This window comes from Anolis sagrei, chromosome 2 (genome assembly GCF_037176765.1).
Source record: "Anolis sagrei isolate rAnoSag1 chromosome 2, rAnoSag1.mat, whole genome shotgun sequence".
NCBI classification, from domain to species: domain Eukaryota; kingdom Metazoa; phylum Chordata; class Lepidosauria; order Squamata; family Dactyloidae; genus Anolis; species Anolis sagrei.
The window spans coordinates 239,684,174-239,699,103 of NC_090022.1; the positions used below are offsets into that span (position 1 = coordinate 239,684,174).

The 14,930-nt window shown below is 36.6% G+C and overlaps 1 protein-coding gene across 2 annotated transcripts in view; it reads right to left on the bottom strand.

Annotated features, from left to right (window-relative positions):
- PRDM6 (PR/SET domain 6) overlaps nt 1-14,930 on the bottom strand; it is a 128,361-nt gene that overhangs the window by 22,276 nt on the left and 91,155 nt on the right. For both annotated transcript variants that reach the window (XM_060761965.2, XM_067465583.1), the window contains exons 4-5: nt 11,309-11,436; nt 2,988-3,112 (exon numbers count right to left, since the gene is read on the bottom strand). In XM_060761965.2, coding sequence (XP_060617948.1) covers nt 2,988-3,112; nt 11,309-11,436 — 253 coding nt within the window. The remainder of the gene's footprint in view (nt 1-2,987; nt 3,113-11,308; nt 11,437-14,930) is intronic.

Genomic DNA, 14,930 nt, shown 5'->3' on the forward strand with positions numbered 1-14,930 from the left:
CGAACAGTGGCTTCGGAGGTCTACCAGTATCCTACAGAAAAAGAGAAGGGAATCTCAATTAAAGCAAAACCAATTTCTGAGTGTTTGGAATAGTTTAATGAGGGTATAACAGTTCCAAGTATGGAAAATATAGTCAGATGAAGTATCGTTTGGAATCAAGTGAAGTTCTCATTCTTGTTTCATGGAAGCATTGCTGGGAAGACTCTTGTCTAAGTATTTCTTGTTTCAGGGTTTGGATTCTTGGATTGTATGAATGCCTTGGATTAATGTTTCCTGGTTTTCTGAATTATATTAGGGAAGTGTGGACTTTGTTTTTATGGACTTTGCTGAACTGTACCCTGGACTATTTTTGCTCCTGCTTATCTTCTTACCTAATTGGATTTACCTATTTCTTTAAAGTGCTTTTTTACTTGCTGCTTTTTAATTATCTTCAATAAAAGGATTGTTTTCCAATCAATGGTGTGGTGTTTACAGTCAGAGGGCTTTTCCTGCTGGTGTTTAAAAGGCATCTTATCCTCTATCTTTCCTCTTTGAATTCTTGATCCACCTTCCCACCTCCTTACACAATGTAATACCTTTGGTTACTTTGGGCAGGATTCCCTCCGCTTTACAAGGGTTTTTTGCCCATCCTGCACTGTCATGGGGAATGAAACAATTGGCTAAAGGTGGTGTCTTAAATAGGTCTCCATGGCAGGTGTTGGAGGAAAATACAATTCGGTGATACACCGTTTGAAACATTTGTGTAGGGTGGGAATTTGGAACTATTGTTGTATATCATGCAATCTTGAGGTTGGGAGAAAATCTCCTTAGGGCTGGTAGATACACAGAGGTGTCTTTTTCCTGGGGGCTTACACCCTCTGTCTACTTTTCCAGGTTATTATATTTTGTTTTTATTTTTTATATTTTTTGGCTAAAAGATTTTATTAAGTGAATTGGTGACATACAGAATATGAGAAAGAAAAACATCTAATCGAATGCACATAATGCAGGTATGCCATTCCCCTGAACCTTTCACCCATGAATTCCAGCACCACCAAGTATGAAATTAATGTCTCAAAACAACCCACCCTTATACTACATTAATAAATTCCCCTTGTGAATACTTTGAAATTTACTTTGGTCTTCTTTTCTAGGTTATTAGATGTGTTTCAAGGATTATTCTCGGGGAATTACGGTGTTTTCACCCAGGGAGGCTGGCAGCTCTGGTCTAGGGAGAAGAACCACTCCACCACTCCTGCACCAAATTGCTCCCCCCACTGAGATTTGGTTATCACAAAAAAGCAGTTAAATCGGTAACTGTTAACAAATCACTTAATTAATCCAATCTTTGTTGTCCAGTGTCTTTATTTTTTGGGTTGGGCAGCAATGGGTTTTATCTTGGTGGAGTAGCACCCTGGTGGTTTCATTTGTAATGTGGCTTTCTGTAATAAACCCCCTGTAAAATATGTAATAAATGGAAATGTAGCACATAAAAATAATTAGTCGGTCTAAAATACTCCTCTTTGCAAGCTTTGTGCTTGCAAGAAGGGATGAAAATAGAACCTTCACCTTGATGTAACCTTATCTCCATTTTTTTCTTCTTATGGGCAAGGTTATAAAAATGATGCCTCTCTAATATTATTTGCATTTCAAAACTATTTTTTACAAATAATGTGTTTTATACAAAATACAATTTTATCCATCCCAAAAATGTTGGTTTTATATAAAAGTTTTCTGCAGAAAATACAGTAACCAGAAAAACATTGGTCTTTACACTTTAAATTTTTTTTGTTTCATTTGATGTATTTTTTATTGAGTTCCTCACTATCACAAAGTTCTGAATATCCTTACTTCTCTTCATACATCCACATAGTACAGTCTACCTGTGCATGAGTAGACCAGGATTCAATTACCAGTGTTGTGTCCTAAAATGTTCATAAAATAGAAATAATTTGATCACGTAGAGCTGGAAGCGACTCAACGAATAAACAACAACAAATTTGAGTGTGATACCAAGAATGTGAACTCACAATTTCATATTCACCATTTAATATACTTCTACCAGTATAACCAAGAAAGCAATATGGATGCGTTTTCATGTGTGAAAAATGTGACCAAAACAACAGGCAGGGAGATATATGAATTTCTCCACTTAGGTAAGAGTCAACATAGCTAGGAGTCATAAATCTGCAATACTTTGATTCTGCAGGTATTGCTTTGTTATTGGAGCAATTTCTACACAATTCTAGCTGCTATATAAACATATATTTGCATCAGGACTCAACTCTTCTAAACAGTAAATAAAGCATATCATAGTCTCTATTTCTTCTAAATATCAGTATGAAATTAAGTTTCTCCAAGTGGCTGTATTCAGGGAAAATCTTAGTGATAATTCTAGAGAACCTATCTAGAACAAGTTTTAAAAGGTCATTTCTTTTAATGGTATATCTTCAGAGCATGGAAAGGTTATGTTTTTTGGACTAAAAGTCCAAAAATAGCTGGTGACTAATGACCATTCTGGCTGGTTGTAACTCAACTTCTGTGTCCTTCTGTAAACAGCATAGAGGCCTTTGCAATGACCTTAGAGTAGTCTAAGAAAAAAATATTTCATATCTCCTCCTGTCACTCATTATCCTTTGGCTGCTCTTGGCTCTCAAATTCATCTCCATCTGACTTCACAATCAGAACATGGCTCTACAACAGGAAATATTATATCCTGCCTTATTATTAAAACATTTTTGTAGCCACTTGGTATTTGTAGTTACTATTTCAACAGATACTAAACTCTTCAGTTCTGATATTTTCCAAGTATTTTTTCCTATTTGCTTAATAGATCGAATATCATTCTTGTGGTATCTACTTGGACAACAGGTTTATCTGGTGTCGTAAAAATTGATTTCTAGCTCGAAAATTTTACATTATTTTAACACAAACTGAGCATTCTCATATTTTAAAATGTATACTTTTAATTAACATGAAAGTAATTTTAGACAAAATTAGACACTTACAGTTCTCATCCTGTGCAATACACTGTAAAGGGATTCCAAAAAAAGATGTGTAGCTGTCATTATACCACACCAACAATTCCGTTCCCCTGGGAATATCCATGCAAGCTCGGTAGAATATGTTTGACCTGGTCAGAAGGAAACAGTGAATGAATGTTTATAATTCTTAAGGAGGATCCATCTCATCAATACAAAGTGGCAAAACAGTACAGAGTAGTGAAAGCTGCTTTCCACTAAGATCCAGTTCTGCTGGCTGAGCTGACCCAACTTAGCCATGACAGAAATGCAAGATCAGGATTAGGTACATTATAACCTATTTGTCCTTAGGGAAGGAAATGGAATTCAGAACTATTTATCTTCAGACAATCTGACTAAAGAGAAAAATATGAGAAAATATATGGTGCTGCAACAAAAAATCATTGGGCTAGGAAGGTAACTAAAACAACACATATGTTTTTAGTGCTTTTATGTTTGGTTAGGCAGATTTTTTAACAAAAGAAAAATGTGATTAATAATATGATTAATTAATTATTCTAAAAGAAATACATTAAAGTAAATAATTTTTCAAGTAAAGTAACAAATCAGGAAGTAATCAGAACTCTGAGTATCATTCTAAAAGCCAGACAATAAAATTGCCATTTTCCCAGGGAACCCATAACAATTTTGTCTCATATATTTTAAACAAAAATTCCTGGAAATTGAGATTGCTTACCATCCTTCAATGTTGTGTATACAACTATGCATTTTAAAATGCCACAATATATATATATATATATATATATATATATATATATATATATATATATATACACATACATACATACATACATACACACACACACAATGTGATACTCACAGCAATCATATTCAGAAAAGGTTTCCAACTGCCTTTCTCCAAGGGTAAAAACTGTAATTCATCCCTTGGTTTTCTAAAGCTGACAAAGGAGTTGAGTCCTGGTTTCCCAGGGACAATGCTCAAACCACTGTTTGCTCATACCCATTTCCCCAGGTTACCAATGCAGAGAGGCTTGACGAAAGATTAGGGTTAATTTATAACCACTTCCTAATATCTGGGGTGATGTTTTTTAAAAAATGATAAATAATCAAAATCCTGGTGGGACAATCTCAGTGCAAATGACCCCAGGGAAAAGGCCACCTTTAGAAAGGTGCTTCTGTTTCAGTGGGAGGGTCTAGAGTGTAAATGACCCCATGGACAACGTCACCTTAAGAAAAATGCATTAAATCTGCTTCAGTGGAGAGGCCTGTTTTAAAAGTGTGCTGGTATCCTTGAAATGAGAGGAGTAATCACCTGCCCATGTGATGGGAAATTCTTCGTCTTCTTTAAAAACAGACCCCCATGAAACTCCACCCTTTCCCCCACTTTCCTTCGTTTTCTCCAGCTCTTTGTGATGAAGTCCTAAGCGCTCAATTCATGGAAAGCTTTTCTCACTTGAAGTGTTCCCAAGTTGGAAAGAAGTACATTTCAATCTGCTGGATTCAGAGCTGCCCCTGTTTTTCTAACACCAGTTAGCAGCTAGCATAACTTGTTGTGCTGTGCCTTCAAAGCATTTCTGATCTATGGTGTACCTAGGCAAACCTATTACAGGGCTTTTTTTTGGTAAGGTTTGTCCAGAGGAGCTTTAACCATCACCTACCGTGAGGCTAAAACAGTGTGACCTTGCCAAGGTCAACCTTTGAGTTAAATGGCTGAAAAGGAATCCCTTCCATATTTGTTTGTGTGTGTTTTTTAAAAAATATATTAATCTACTAGAGCAACAATTTGAGTGTTGGACTACGATTGTGAGAGTCTAGAACTCACATCCTTGTTCTTCCATGAAAATGTAGACTAAAAATATTTCTTTGTTTAATTTCACTCAAACATTTTTCCTTGTGAGCTTCAGTAGAACTAGATCCATTTTACTTTTAAAAAGTCAGTTTTTAGTTTTTGTTGTTGTGAATGCCTTTTTGTATTTTTAATTGATTGAAAATTGGTATAAACATTAATGAATTCCCATGCTATCAAGATAAGTGTTTGTATAAATAGTACAGATTTGTAAAAGTCACTAATATTTAAAAAGAAACCTTAAGAACAACACCAAAAAGCTCTCAACAAACAAAAAACTAGGTATGTCAGTTTACTTATGTTATACAGTAGGCTCTTAGTATCTGCTGGGGCTTGGTTGCAGGACCCTCTGTTGATGCAAAAATATGTGGATGATCAAGTCCCTTTATATATGCCATAACAAAATTGTATCCCTTATATAAAATGGCAAAATCAAGGTTAAAATATTTTCTAACCATGGTTGAATTTGTGGATACAGAGGGCCAACTATTCTTTCATTAAAAATATAGTCAAAATGAAAACTATTTGTACCACAATCTTATCCATAGTAATTTAGAAGGAACTCCCACAGATTGGATACAGAGTGTATCTATGTATTATGGCCTAAAATGTGTACAGGTTCAGCGTTTCTTATCTGAAATATTCTAAAATCCAAAACTGTTTACATGGGTGGCTGACATAGTGACACCTTTGCTTTCTGATGGATCGAAGTACACAAATATTGTTTCATACACAAAATTACTGGGAGGAAATGGATAAATTACTTCCAGGTTGTATGCTATGGTATATATGAAACATAAATAAATTTTGTGTGTTGGTTTGCTCCCATTTCCAAGATACGTCATTCTGTATTAGTAAATATTCCAAAATATGAAAAACTCAAAAATATAGAATAGTTCTGATCTTAACCATTTCTGATAGGAGACACTCTACATGTACCTGAGAAAACAGAACCAGACTTGCTCTTAAACCCAAGCTGTCTAGCCATTTACAATTCTATTTATTATATTTCTATTTATCTAGCATCTCATCATGATACTAACATTCAAAATTTACTTAGACAGAAGATATAAATCAATAACAATCAAATCTAACTATACAGCCAAGTGAAACCAATGTGAGACTAGGCATTTAGGAGATGAAGTAAAAATGTTATTATTGCAAAGTGGCTTGTCACTAAAGCCTGTTACAGAAAAGTAAAGCATCCTTATATGAGATGGATAGCAATTCAATAAATACAAGACTAGCATTCCATTCCAACTGAAATATTACTTACCAGAATGATACCACCACAGTAAGGAAAAATGACCATTTTCTTTTACATCACTTTGTGTATGAATGTAAATGGCCTTTTTTTTGATAAAAGGAAGTCCAATCTCAACTAGTTTCTGCAGTGAAGAATTGCTACCAATATTAGCCTGAAGTTTGAGATAAAAGTGTAGAGGATCGGTAAGTCTTAAATTTAGCCTCTTTGTAAAGAATTGGCCGGAGTGGTGCAATTTGTTTCGCGTATAACACTGCCGACATCAGGAGAATCCGTAACCACATTTTTCATGGCAGTGAGATATGCACTTGTCAACATATTTTGTCACCGCAAAGTGGCTCTTGGCAACAGGATCATAAAGATCAATAAAAAAGTGCAGATTCTCAATATTTTACGAGCAGCTGCAAAAATTTCATTTATCTTGTTATTTTCCTCGCTTGCTGCCACCCTGTCTCAGGAGGGCACTGCTGGGTAAGCAGAATGCATTTTCCCAACATCCTATGAATATCTGACAAAAACTCCTGCCTTCGTCTCTTTCCTGCCCCTTCTCCCCACCCCTTCACCTATTTCCACCCAAGCTGTACATTTTATTAATTCTTTCCACCATTACATAAAAATAAAAATCAGGGCAGTGCCATAAATCACCCGCATCTCCTGACCTAGGGGGGAAAAAAGAGTCTACTTTGTACTTCACCCTTGTAACTTTTCATCTCTCTGTTTGGCTTCACCTAACATAAACACAGCAGCCCAGCAAATGAATGTGCTAAAACCCAGTGACACACTTTGCTGCTGAAAGAGTTGAACTGTTTTCGAGCAATGGGTGGTCTCTGAGGCTTGGAGCAGGCCAAAAAAAAAAAGTGGAGGGAAATGTAAGCGTACACCATTCCTTACAAGCGTACAGAGCTTCCAAAACTTGCAGAAATCTCTGCATGCTGAAGTACATCAAAGAGATTTTTCCTCTTTCGGATAATATTTCCTTTGCTGACATGTATTTAGTATTGTGGTTGGATGACTCATAAAGATAGCTTCGTGGCGTCCCAACGCAGTTGAAGCAGAACACATGCCAACAAACATTATTGTCAGCTTCAAAATAAAAACAAAACGTTCAGCTAAGGGTCAATCAATCAAGAGTGCTTTGAAGAAAATTCCATTTAGATATTACAAATCATAACAGAATGAATTTAAACCAGCTGACTTTCTGTGAGGAGGACGTCCATGTACAATAAAAATTAGACGGTTTTTCAGTGTCCAACTATTCTATTTTCTTACACTTGGATGTTATTCCTAGTGATAGATGCCAAGGTTTTTTCCCCTGAAGTTTTTGTAGTTCATTTTTTAAAGATCTGAAGTAATAGAAAACAGATCAACACAGTGAACTCTAAAAACAGCTACAGAACCAAAGGAAAGTTGTAAAATCCACTTAATATTGACAGATGCTTAATGACTTTCTCATGGCTAGATTTTGCTTGCGATTTCCTTATGTGTGTACACAAAAAATGCAAACTCTAGTCCAGTGATTTGTTGTGGCCCAGTGCACACAAATACCTTCTGTGTCTACAAGCACTGCCCTACAGTCCCACAGTAGAAGAAGCAGATCTTCACATGAGTCCTTTCTTTAGGAACAGGTAACACATCCATCTATTTTATGCATCAGCTGACATAGGCACTAGGCAGGATCTTGGCACACACAGGACTTTGTATGAAAGCAACATTACAACACACAAAGTCTACATATATGAATATGGTGATCTGAACACTCCCAGAAAATGTCCAGACTCTAACACCAAAATGTCTTCTCTAAACAATTATTTATTTTACCGTTTTTGATCAGCTAAAATCTTTATAACCTGCCTTTTATCCCACATGGGTCCCTAAAGTGGTGGAGTAAAAAAAAGAGAAGAAAGGAAATCCAATACTATGAAACAAATTAACAGCGGGGCTATCAAAATTTCACAGATCAGCTTCAATATTATGTTTAAAAGCACGGAAAATGAAAACAAGCAAAAGTAACTTGATTAATCACCTAAAAATGAACAGAGAGGAGACTAATCATGCATTTCCTTGGGAGGGAATTCCTTACAGGAAATACTCTGCCCCACATTGCTAACCATGCACCCTCCTGCTCTTGATGGTGGGATATATAGCATACTCTTTTGTTCACACTGAGCACTCTTGCAACTGACTTTAGAGAAAAACTTTTGATACTGCACTTCTAGTAAAACAGATTAACAAGCTTCAATTAGATATTATCTAGTTTAATATTTAGCCTAGAAAAATATACAAGTTGGCCATTGCCTATTTATGAAACAGTGTCTAATTAATAAAAAGAACTCTAGGTAATGTAGCAGATGTGAAACAGACACTCTTTCATGTGGTTATAATATATAAGAATGGTAAACATTTATTTCTGATTTTAAACTACAGTGGGCCCCTGATTTCTGCTAGCATTTGGTTCCCAGACTCCCAGATGGATACCAAAATCTATAGATGTTCAAGTTCCATTGTATACAATGGCTTAGCAAAACGGTACCTCTTATATAAAATTGAAAATTTCAGTAATTTTTAACGTTCGGAATACTTTCAAGCTGTGGCATCATGGATGCAGAATCTGTGGATATGAAAGGCTGACTGTACTTTTAACTAGCTGTTTTGGTGGCAAATATAAACTTGTAGTCATACACTTGGGTTCAGCTTTGCATGCTTCTTACCTACTCCTTAATTTGTTAGAGATTCTGCTCTTCTTCATAGACAGATTCCAGCAGAAGGTGACCTTTGAGGTGCAATCTCACCTTTCCAACATGAATGGGTATCTGGTCTTGTGGCTAAAGACAGCTGTGCTCCAACAAAGTACACTAGTATTTGAAAAATGGATACACAGTGAATAGTGTTTAATGGAACTCAAGGTCCCTGTAGCTGGCTGCCAAATCTTTGTCTTCAAGACTTCTGTGCTCCTATGATAGCTGCACCAAAGGGACATGTCTAGGAGGTGTGACTTCTCCCAAGCCCATAGGACTGTCAAGGGAAAAGTCATGTCTGCTAAACAAACAAACTTTTTAAAAATGTCTTTGGGAACTTATTTCACTATTAGCCTCAGTTACTTATGTTCTTGTAATGTGTGCAGTAAAGAGGGTGGGAAACTGCAGAAGAGATTCTTCTTTGTACCATTAGGATGGTTTAGTTTCTGTTTGACAGAGCTCAGTCACATATCTATTTCAGGCATATATCTCACATGTAATTTTCTAGCCAGCTCTCTTCATTCTGGGAATACAAGCAGAAAGCATCAATGTGTGACGTGGAGTGTTTAGTTACATTTGGCAAGGAACTGATCTTCTAGACTAATGCTACTAAAATTTGTGATCTAATGACTGGTGTAAGTCTATGAGCTATTGACTTCCCATCCATGGCAAGTTCTCAAGAATTAAAGAAACAATTGTAACCAATATGCATAAAGATAGTACTACTCCTGAGCACACACTGAGGAAAATGCTGGTCCCACACATTAGGAAAGTTCGAGGAACAGTTTTCTAAATGGCTTCAAGAAGGAAATTTATGAAGTATGGGTTTATCACTGGAGACTAGCTATGATTGTGAAACAGAATAATTACATATAGTGGTAGCTAATGGGAGCCAAACCTTAGGTGGGCTTCCTGGAAGTATTTGCTTGGCCTTGTGGGTTTCCTAGAAGTATCTGCTTGACCAATGTGTAAAACAGTATGCTAAGTTAAAAGGTTAAGACTGCAAACTTAAGCCAGATAGTAAGTATAAGCAGTCAGTAGGACATATACTTTAGTTAGGGATCTACAAGATTTCCTAGGCTACAATCAAATATGCATTTTCATCATAATTAGTGCAATTAAACTTCAGGGGTTTATCTTAGTAGAAGTATATAAACCAGTTTGCTCTAACTTTGTGGTTGTGTGCTTTCAAGTCTTTTCTGAGTTTTCTGACCCTAAAGTGAACATATCACATGGTTTTCTTGGCAAGGTTTGTTCAGAGGGGGTTGCCTTTGTATTCCCCTGACTCTGAGAGAGTATGACTTTGCCAAGGTCACCCAGCGGGTTGCCATGGCTGCTCTTGCATCCAGATTTAAACCTTGGTCTCCAGATTCATAGTCCAATGTTCAAACAAACACACCAAGTTGGCTCTTGTTCTAGAATGGCTCACTTTCTATGATGCATAAAAATGTGCATAAAATGTGAACTTCACCACACAAGGAAGTATGTGTTCTTTATCATACCAGGATGCAGATAAATGTCAGTCAAATATTTTTTTTGCAGAAGCACTTTTCCACAACTGATAGCAAAAGACCTAGCACATTGCTGCTGTCAGCTAGACAATACTAAACACTGGATATATAGGACAGGACTTGGACTTCAAAACTGATGGAGTAACTGATTTCTTAGCTAGAAGTATCAATGGAGAGAGATTCCACAGTGTTTGCAATCCATTTATAGTAGTCTTTGCTTGTAAAGCATCATCACCTTATAATAATCTTTTTTTAAGAATGAACTATTGGAAAAATGTATTGTCAAAGGTTTTCATGGCCAGAATCACTGAGTTCTTGTGTGTTTTCCGGGCTGTATGACCATGACCTCCCAATCGCTGAGGATGCCTGCCACAGATGCAGGCAAAACATCAGGAAAGAATGCTTCTGGAACATGGCCATACAGCCCAGAAAATGCACAATAACCCAACTATTGGAAGAGTCATTTTTAAATAACAGAATAATACATTTCACTCAGTCCTTCTTCTACTTTGTGCTGAATATTGATTAATATGCTGATTTCTTGTGTTTCATCTTGTATGTTTTAGTTACCTTCAAGTAGTTTATCAATATTTTTAACAAAAGAGCTATGCCTTGTACAACATAAATGTAAGAGAATTTGCAAAATCTTTGGAATATCCTTCACATTATCTATGTTCACAGGAATGCATCACAAGATTTCAATGGTCTTTCCTCACAGAAAGAACTTGCACTAATTCAGGAAAAAAAAACTTCTTTCACTTGTGGAAAGGTACTTCTGGATTTCACCCAGAGCCTAGTAGTGAAAATGAAAGGAACTCCAGTCACCTTTATGTTTATAAAGGCTACAATAACATTTGTCATTCACATAATGCTTCACAATATATTTATTTCTGACACTCACTTTATTTTCAAAAATGTTTGTCACAACAAATAACTCAGACATCGAGAGAACACACTGAAAAAGACTTTACCTGTACTGGACTACAGTTAGGTTCTGCTCCCCGCAGTGCCTTGCACATCGAATATACCTCATCCAACTTGACTTACTGGGCTCCCCACCATCAATAAAGTGCTGTAGTGTCCCATCTTGGTCATATATCTGTAAAACAGGTCAAAGGGTCAAGTAGTTAGAATTAATCATCTGCAATCATTTCAATGCTTTGCAGGTGTTTCTGTGTGGCGGTACGAGAAATGTATTGCAATGAGATTTTATAGTTTACTAATGTTGTTAGAAACCCAAATGGAAAAAATGACAAAATATTTTTAGTGATGAAAGTTTGTTATGCTTCTCTTATCAAGCCAATCTTTCCTACATTTATCGCATCAAAGATGTAACCATATTTCCCAAAGATTATTTAACCTATTTTGACAGGCTAGGCTTAAATAATGAACTGTCATATAAACAAACACACATACACACTAATCTGGATGCAAGAGCTGGACGGGCAGACAAAGGTCAGCATCTTGTAAAGAAACATTGGGTTCTTTACTAACACCCCCCCCCCCCCCGAAAACAAACAACTTTTTCCTTTTCTTATTCAATAGAAACCTATGGAATAAAGTTTCTATCACTAGAATGATTCCCACATTCTAGTGAAAGCATGTGATAAATAATCATATTGCAAGAAACGCATACTGCTCCTAGTCCACTGTATGCCTAAAAAAAAAATCAATGTAACTGACCACTTAAACACTGAAGATCCATAAATAATCTGGAAGGGTAACATAATGCCCTATTATAGTGTGGTGCAGTGGTTTGGGTATTGTATTGGAGCCCTTGAGATCAGGATTTGATTTCCCCAACTTGGTCATGGCATCCCACTGGGCACCCTTGGGCAAGTCACATTTGTCTCAGCCTTAGAGGAAGGCAAAGGCCACCCCTCAAACAATTCCTATGATAGTTTTGTCTTAAAGTTGTCACAGGCTCACTACTACTACTACTACTACTATAACTCATATGTAATTATACTATCTGTCAATGGTAGATGGACAATTATGACAGGGTTGAGGCCAATTGTTGTTACATTTCTGGCAGCCCAAAAGTGATGTGACTCACTTCTAATTTCATGTTTAACCAAAAACTGGATTTATTTCCAGATTATTATTATTATTCTAATTGTGAGGATTAAGATGGGAGGGGATCTAAAGAAAGAATTCTAGTTTGGTACCATTTTGCAGCAGTTAGTATTCTTTTTCAGTTATGTTCTCAAAAAATGGGGGGGGGGTGGCTGAAGGTTTGGGGGCATTTCTTGGGATGCTGGAGGGATAAAAAAGATGTTGGAACTGTATGTGGCCTGTGAAGGCACTTTCCCCACTCCTGATAAAATGAAATGGAAGATCTGTATAGAAGCACCAGTTTCTGGAGGTGAAGCCACTGGATGACAAAACAAAAACAAATCAACTGCATCCCACCCTGCACAAACAAAACCTATATGAAAAGGCAGCAGAGAGCGGCCTTATAGCATGCGAGGGGTTAATTCCAAGGTACTGTCTGCATTAGGGTTAGTTATCTTACAGCCCATCCACACTGCATAATTATAGTACTTTGACATCACTTTGACTTCCATTGGCTGCATCCAGTGCAAACCTGGAATTTTCAGGTTGTTGTAGCACTAGAGTTCTCAGATAGAGAAGGGTTAACATCTTACAAAACTGCAAGTCCCAAGCCCCAAATAAAATGGCAAATGGTCAGAACCCTAAAAAAGTTATTTCTTCGCAATTCTGAAGTCAGAACAGCCAATGAGAAATCATTTGTAGTCCTGGTTAGTTGTACCTACTGCTGTTAGGGACTGAACTTGGGACCTTTTCCAATGCTGTAGTCCCCAGCTGGGCAAAACAAGAAACCAATTTATTTTATAATAAATGATAGTGGATGTGAAACAACTATTTTTAAATCCTTCAAATGTTGGGGGAGGTGTTTCTTCAAATGAACGTGAATGACCCTTTAAGAAAGAAGTGCCCTTTGAAAAAATCTGACATTTTTATGGGAGTAAGAAAACCAAAGTTTAAAAGGTACTAGACACTATTTTTATCAAACACCTTTTCTTTTGAGCTTTGTTCTTTTACCAAGGTTAAAGAATCAAATCTTTATGAGGGTTGTGAATGTTTAATACTTCCTTTTTGTGAGTCTCATAATTATTTCATATGCTTCTTGCTCCCTTGGGAATTAGGAACAGAAGAGATGAACAAACAAACAAAAAAGAACTAGGCAGAAGTATTCTTTGGGGCTAGAAAGGGTCGAAAATGAATTTATCCCTGAAATAACATAAAGATTTCTCTTCAAAAATCAGATACCATGTTTAGAGAGCAGTCTACAGTGTACAAGCTCATTAATACACTATTCATGGTGTTCTTGACTGGTGATAACTAAATCCAAAAGAATTTCTTAAATGGAGCAAATTGGCTCACCAGCTTTACAAGGGTTCTCTACTCAAGTGCCTTTTCTCCTTGTCCTCTGTTCTCTCTCCCCACTTTTCCTTCCTGTTTTTGGCTCCCACCACTGTGATCTTTGTGCCCCAAGGCTGTGGAATGACCTGTTGAAAGCAATCTGACAGATAAATGAGCTATTGGAATTCAAAACACATCTGAAGACCTATCTCTTCCAGCAGGCCTACCCAGTCAACTTTAACTATGAATTTTAGGACTCCATCTCATGGGATAAATAACACATTTGGGATTGTTGTTTTTCCTTTAATCTTCACAAAGCTCTGTTTTGAAATTAAATAGATGATTTTCCTACCCCCATCATATGGCTTCCCTCTTTCCACTTTCTTTTCTAATTATCCGTTTGCCTCCTCATCACACTGGAGACATATTTCTCCTCCCATTGTCTCCTCCCCCTTTTTCTTTGACTATTACAATTTCTCTTATAAGTACAGATAGCTCTCAATTCAAAAGGTAAGTCTATTTATTTTACTTTTAAAAAGGGATATAAATGATCGTTCCTTTCTCTTCAGTCCCAAAACCATAATGGTGCAAGAGAGGAATCAATACTGCCCAACTCGGCTCCTCCCTCCATGATTACATCAACATTATGTTTACAAGTGGGCAAAGGGGGAATTCCTATCACATGGTAAATTGGGCATTTTTACATGTTTCTACATGGGGAATTTAGAAAGAAGTTGATTGCCAATTGGCTTGGGCAGTGTAATGAGGGGGGGGGGGGACCACACTTTGGAAACAATGAAATACCTGGAATCCACTGCAAGACTTTGCGTCATGTGATGAGCTCTGTCAGCAGCCATTTCTTAAATGTGTAGAAACACTGATTTTATTGCATGTGATGAGGTTCTTAAAACTTACATCTTGTTTTCACTATATTTTAATTTTGCCCTGTGTATTTTAGTATATGTATTTCATAGAAATGATTTATTATGTGTATTTCATATAATGTTTATGATTATGTGTTTTAGCCATGTTGTAACTCACCTCGATGAGAGGTGGGTAAGAAATAAAATTATTACTACCATCACTACTATTATTATTATTTTTATTTTGGTCTATCTATCCTTCTGCTCCCTCATCTTTCCAGGCACTCTCTCCAACTCTCTGTTTTTGACAGTTTGCACAATTCATGGGCCCTATAACATAAAA